The sequence below is a fragment of the Anarrhichthys ocellatus genome, unplaced genomic scaffold (assembly GCF_004355925.1).
Source record: "Anarrhichthys ocellatus isolate YVR2014 unplaced genomic scaffold, GSC_Weel_1.0 scaffold3085, whole genome shotgun sequence".
Lineage (NCBI taxonomy): Eukaryota > Metazoa > Chordata > Actinopteri > Perciformes > Anarhichadidae > Anarrhichthys > Anarrhichthys ocellatus.
This window is the reverse complement of record NW_022283059.1, coordinates 1-6,264: the sequence shown is the minus strand read 5'-3', so window position 1 is coordinate 6,264 and position 6,264 is coordinate 1. Positions and strand designations below refer to the sequence as shown.

General features: G+C 44.7%; 1 protein-coding gene across 1 annotated transcript; it reads right to left on the bottom strand.

Annotated features, from left to right (window-relative positions):
* Window positions 1-2,962: 2,962 nt before the first annotated feature.
* Window positions 2,963-3,845, bottom strand: LOC116378744 (reversion-inducing cysteine-rich protein with Kazal motifs-like). Its single transcript, XM_031840659.1, has 2 exons — window positions 3,792-3,845; window positions 2,963-3,701 (listed from the first exon to the last, which is right to left on the bottom strand). Exons 1-2 carry the CDS (start codon window positions 3,842-3,844, stop codon window positions 3,473-3,475), a joined length of 282 nt encoding a protein of 93 aa, XP_031696519.1. The 5' UTR covers window position 3,845; the 3' UTR covers window positions 2,963-3,472.
* Between the last annotated feature and the right edge of the window lie 2,419 nt (window positions 3,846-6,264).

Sequence of the window (6,264 nt, the reverse complement as noted above, 5' to 3'; positions counted from 1 at the left end):
CGTATACAGCGTCTCTACGTCACTCCTCCACAGTCCAAATATGGTTCATTGGATGCTAAAAAAACAACATGGCGACGGTCGTAATCCCAGATGACTGAGTCCACGCAGCACGATTGGAATAAACCACCACGTAACCCAGAGTGACAGAAAAATACTGTAGGAAGCTTTAAGGACATTCGTCCACCATGTAAGTGTCCTCAGAGGGAGTCCCCTCTGCATCATGTGAGGGACTGTTTTCCTCGTCCACCGCACCAGGAAGTGTCTTTGATGTCTGATTGGTGGGTTTGGTCTTAAGTGACTCAGCTAATTGGTGGTTGGAAGGGAGAAGGTTCAGGGTGTGGTTCCATCATTCCATTTGCTCCTGATGAGTGGATGCCTTGTTTATCCTGTGTGTGTGTGTGTGTGTGTGTGTGTGAAGCCCTGGAGTTTTAACTTTATTTAACCCCAAAAATGGTTAACGTGGTACTTCTCTCAAACCGAAACTAAATGCGTCAATCAGCTGATTCTTGTTAAGAGCAACTCACTAAAGCTCTTCCCTGAGCTGAGCTCAGTCCCAGCAGATTAAGCAGGGCTGCTGCAGCTCATACACACTTCTGCATCTTCCTTTCCAACTAAACTCTGGCTAAGGTTGTAGAGCAACAACCTCACATCCACTGTTGTACATGGAGTTAAGGGGCTTACCTCCATGTAGATTACCAACAATGTTTCTTTCTTACTACAGTATGAACGCAAAACAAAGAGGTTCTGCTGTGGTTTCATTGTTAGATACAGATCAATAGGTTGGTAAAATAAAAACTACATCATGTCATTTGTAACAAGTCTGACTTCATTAGTAAAGTTGAGAATTACTTTCTGGATAAATGAAAGAATGCATGTATGAGTATGTGAGTGAGTTACTTTCTGGATCAGTAAGGAGACTTGAGTCTAGAAAACATCCAGTTTTGGACACAGTACTCTAAATCAGGATGAGCATGGATGTGTTTCTAATTCAAGTTTGAAAAAAAATTTGTTTGTCTCACACAGACGCAGACGCAGCAAGACAGACGCGCACAAACACACAGTTATTAGCTCCATGCTCCACTAGCTCCAGAGTGCTGTTAGTCTTCCATGCTGCTCCCGGCTACACAGCCCAGCGTTTGAACCCCTCGGGGGAGGAGAGACTCTCACAGGGCTCTCCCCTGGAGCCCATCAAAGAGCCTACACACAGTTTGTTTGCCTGAAATTCAAATCCCACAATGCCACAGCAGGAGCTCCATGCCATCATGATCTGAAATAACACAATGTGTCAAATGATTGTCTTTGTGAGTGATAACAGAAAGCCTAATGCTGTTCACTTTGAGAGACGGCTGCTGTTTGAGCTTGAGACACTATTTTGGACCTCTAATCTGATTATTATAATTTCTTAGGGAATGTAGGGAACAAATCTTTTACAATTTTGTGCCCGGAATACCGTATGAAAGTTCCTAACTTATCTCTGATGGTTCGAAAGAATCAGACAACATGAGATTACTTCCAACCTTGTTTTAAGCCACGCTAGCAGCAAGGATACGGATGTTGGCCTGTTGGTCCACCTCCAGTCCAGAAATAAAACCGTATTTCAGCAAATATTGGATGGATTGACATAAGAGGATGTGATGAGCCCCTGACCTTTCATCTAGTGCCATCATTAGGTCAAAAATTCAACTTGTCCAATACAAGCAGTTGGCTCAAAGCACTGCTATGCCTGAAGGCAGCTTCACAGAGCTGTTGGCATGGCTGTACTCTTGGTCTAAATTCTAAATATATTCAGCAGCTTCAGGGATGTACAGATAATTAACAAAATACAAAGTATTTCAACAAACTATACAGTAACGTTTTGAACGTCTCCTATCTAAGTAACATTTGATACTCCAATCTAATTGAATCCCACATCTCACACAGCGTAGACTTCTCAGAATGCTGTCGTCTCAAATGTCTGTGAGCTCTTGTGGTTGCCTCCCTCACCAGGTGACCGGCAGACTGCTGTGTGTGTGTGGGCAGTACGTTTGAGTTTGTTTTTATGTGTGTGTGTGTGTGTGTGTGTGTGTGTGTGTGTTAGTGTGACTTCCCAGTGCAGCCTTTGAAGCTGTTCCATTTGGCCCTTGGCCCCATCTGTAGACAGTGTGTAAAACATGCTGTGGTACTGATAACTCCTGGGTCACACTGGGTTCAGTGTAACAATGTCTCTTGTTTCCCCTCTCTGCCTCTCTCCGTCTTCAGGCTCGAAATGATGCATTTTCACACAGCTGAAGGATTACGAAATGTGTATGATGATAAAAATAAATTGATAAAAAACTAAGAAACTGTATGCAAGTGTGCAACTGTAGCATGTAAACACTGTAAAACGATTACAATGTGAATTCTTTGATGTGAACTATTGTAGTTGCAGTTTAGTTGAAGCACTGAGATGTAAGCACTGAAAGGACTTGAAGAGTCAGAGCTGAAAACAGGTGGTAGCATTAATACGTTTGGTTCAAATTCTGTAGGCAGTGGAGTTGTTCATTTCCATGTTTGCACTGAAAGTAGTTGAACTAACAGTTGAAGGTTAAAGCAAAGAGCTGGAAGCAGCTGAAAAGTCGGTCGATAACTTTGCCAGATAGTAAGTACCGAAAGTAGTTGAAGTGTGAGAGATGAAAGCAGTTCATGTGGAGAGCTAGAGACAAAAGTTAAACTGTCAGTTGATCTGTTAACAATTAAAGTAATTGAATAGTTGAAGTGTGTGTACTGTAAACAGTGGACGTGTCAATCAGTATACAAGCAGATACAGCAGTTGAAAAGGCAACTGAAGTGGTTGAAGTGTAAGCTGTACAATTATTTCACTTCACTTTACCAATCATGAAATGTGACCCTTGAAATGCAAACAGCCCATTCAACAGCTGGAGACCCAGGCCGTATTGCTGGGCCCGCTGGAGAGAAGGGAGGCACGGGAGAACCAGAACCAGTCCTGAGCGGGGCAGACTGTGAGAACCTGCTGCAGTAAATCAAGAGGTTTTCTAAAGGGACTCTGGTGTTTTCTCTGGTGAAACGCTGCCGCTTTTGTCCACGGGACCGCCCAAATGAACACAAAATTTTAATTCCTAGTACTGTTAATGTTAAAAGTGAATGTAAAATGGTAGCTTACATCAACTGTTAAATGTTTGACTTTTACTTTGGTAATTTGCCGAATAACTCAACAAAACAATCGTCCTTTATTACAATACGGATGCAAATATGCTCTTCTTATTCATTTGCTTCTAAAAGCAACCGGTAATAGAGGAGGATGAATTTAGTTGTTGCTGATGAAAATGTAAAAAAGAATAAATGTTGTGACCCTACAGAACCTGATCATGTCTACTTGTGTTGTTTTGGAGCCGGTTATGATCACGGTGTGTGATCTAAACATACAAATGGAATAGGTGTTTCTACTGACATGAGAAGGACTAGATATCTAAATATCATTTGACAAAGAGAGGAGCTACCACCATGGAAAACACATCAGTCCAACCGTGGCGAGCATCCAGGAGTCTGACCTGTTGTTGAAGTTGGTGCAGTAGGTGAGGTCCTTGCAGCCCAGCTGACAGGGCTCTCTGACGTCGGCCAGGCAGTTAATGAGCTCCGTCTCCACTGGGTTGTACTCACAGAGCTGGTCAAAGTCCTGCCATGTCTGGCTGCCCCAGTTGGTGCTGATCTCCTGGCACATGTCCCTGTCAGAGCGGAGCACACAGACACACTTCACCTCAACTTTTGTGCTCCGGACAGCGACGCAGCAGCTTCCGCTAAGCGGCGCGCCGTACCTGCAGAGGGAGGTGTTCGCCTTGGAGCAGCAGTGCAGCTTGGCGCAGTCCATCTTGGCGGGGGGGGGGGTCTCCTCTGGGGGGGGGGGGGGGGGGGGGGCGCTGCCCAGAAAGCACTGCCACATGGGCTCCTGAGGGAGGGGCTGGGAGCCGCACTCATTGATCAGACCCTCCATGATCTCGTGCTCTGTGCTCATGGTGCGAAGGATCCGCCGGCACGCTACCTGACAGTGGGTGGCCTCCGCCCGGTCACAGCAGTACAGACCTGGATGAGAGGTACGGGTGGATTAATGAGTGCTGGGATATGTACTCTTTCATGATATTTATGGTTCCCACCATAGAAAATAACACACACATTATTTTATAGACACAAAGATGACTACGTCACATATAGGTCCACACCCAGTCGTGAAAGTGGGCCGGTACGGTCTGGTACGGTCAACGGTTCAATCCCCAACTGGGACGTGTCACATGTCGAAGTGTACCTGAGCAATACACTGAACCCCTGGGCGCCTGTCATTGGCAGCCCACTGCTCCCTATATACAGGGTCAAATGCAGAGACAAATTTCCCCCTTAAAGGGATCAATATAGTATAATAAATTAAAAATTTACGCATTGAGCTGCATGCCTAAACCCACCAACAACAACCAGTCATGATCGCATTTCAACAAGAAAACATCTTTCACTCATCTGCCAACGTTACAGCAACATAAGGTTAGTTACCTCCGCCCAAAGAGGTTGTTTGTACACGCATTTTTCTTCTCACTTTTATTGACATTGGGAGATAGGACATTTGTGCTGCATTCGTATAGTTTTGGAATAATCCGAAAAAATGAGTTCCCGACCAGGAGAATTCTCCTCTTCTCAGTAACGTCTATGTTGTTTGATTATTACAACTTTAAGCTCATTAACACACCGAAGTTGGCAGAACTGTGGAAATAGGTGCATTCAGGTGCTCCTCGGATGGTCCCATCTGTCGCTGCCTCTCCAAAACTGTTCCGTTAGTCTGCTGCTGGCAAACGTCAACTTCTGCTGCAGCTGACTGTCTGACGTCGAGTGCTGTGGGTTTTGGGCAGACAGTCGTTTCTTGCAAAAAACCTCCCGAGTAAAGCGACAAAATAAGCTGTGCTGTTTCATGATGTTCAGTTTTATTCCAACAAAACGGACAGCAGGTCAAACAAGCTACGAGACTTCTGTAACTCTGCTGACACAACGGTCCTAAACACACACAGTGCTCATCAACAGCTTATGAGCCATTCATTTAGTTGTAATTTTCTTCCGATTAAAATACAACAAATTGATTTTGTCAACATTCACAAATCATTCTGTGGCACTTTCACCATGTATACAGAAAGTGTTTCTAATTTAAAAAATGACTGTGTGTTTAGAGATGCATGAAGCTGGGGTTGGGAAAAGAACAGAATTAAGAGACGAAAGATGAAGAGATAAAAGTTGGGGTAGTAGTACCGGCAAAACACCACACCCAGAACAACAGGGACTAATGAATCCAGTGCTCCTGTAATAAAGCAGCACTGGAGTGTCGGCTGGATGCGTGCATTGCGAAGCGTGAACGGACTCACTGTCGATGGGGCTGCGTATGGGGTAGGACTTGGTGAAGTTGCTGACGCAGCTGAGCAGCTGGGGGCTGTGGCTCTGACAGTACTCTTTGACGGCGTTGATCTGGGACACGGTGGGGGTGGAGTCGGTCCTGAAGATGGCCTGGCAGTACTCCCTGCAGGTGGTGTGGCGCCCTGCATAGCTGCAGCAGTTGGAGCCCACTGAGGGAAAACACACAGACACAGACACACACACACACACACACACACACTCACGGTGACAAACTTAAATACACATGTGGGCTCAGGATGAGTATTTAAGAAAAAAACAAAAACACTGTAAAAGACTACACTCTTATTTTCTGTAACCAGCGTAGCATTAAAGCATGGTAGCATTAGCAAGCTACCTCTCTAGCTAGCATACAGCAGGCCAATTAGCTAGCTAGCATGCTAATTCCACCACGCTTTAATGCTTTGTCTGTTCTTTTAAGTAAAGCTTAGCAAAAGTTAAATCAGGAAGACTCTCTTTACACTCCGGGGGGGTATTCCTGATCAATCACTACCCCCTTCTAATATACTAGGTCACGATGGAGTCTAATTGCCAAAGACTCTTCACTTTTCATCTCATTATGCATGTGTAGTAAATGATTCACTCTTGAACTGACTTTTGGTCCTTAGCATTGTTTCATTGACTCTAACTGGATACTTGTGGTCAACTTCAGAGCTCTAAACCTCCTCAGATTTGATTATTCTCACTAAAGCTGACATTAACAAACAAAAAAAACCCATTAGACCTTTCAACAGGAAGTTAGTGACCTCACATCCTGCCAGGCAAATAACATGGCACGGCTGTGTGTGCATGTTGTGTATGTGTGTGTGTGTGTGTGTGTGTGTGTGTGTGTGTGTGTGTGTGTGT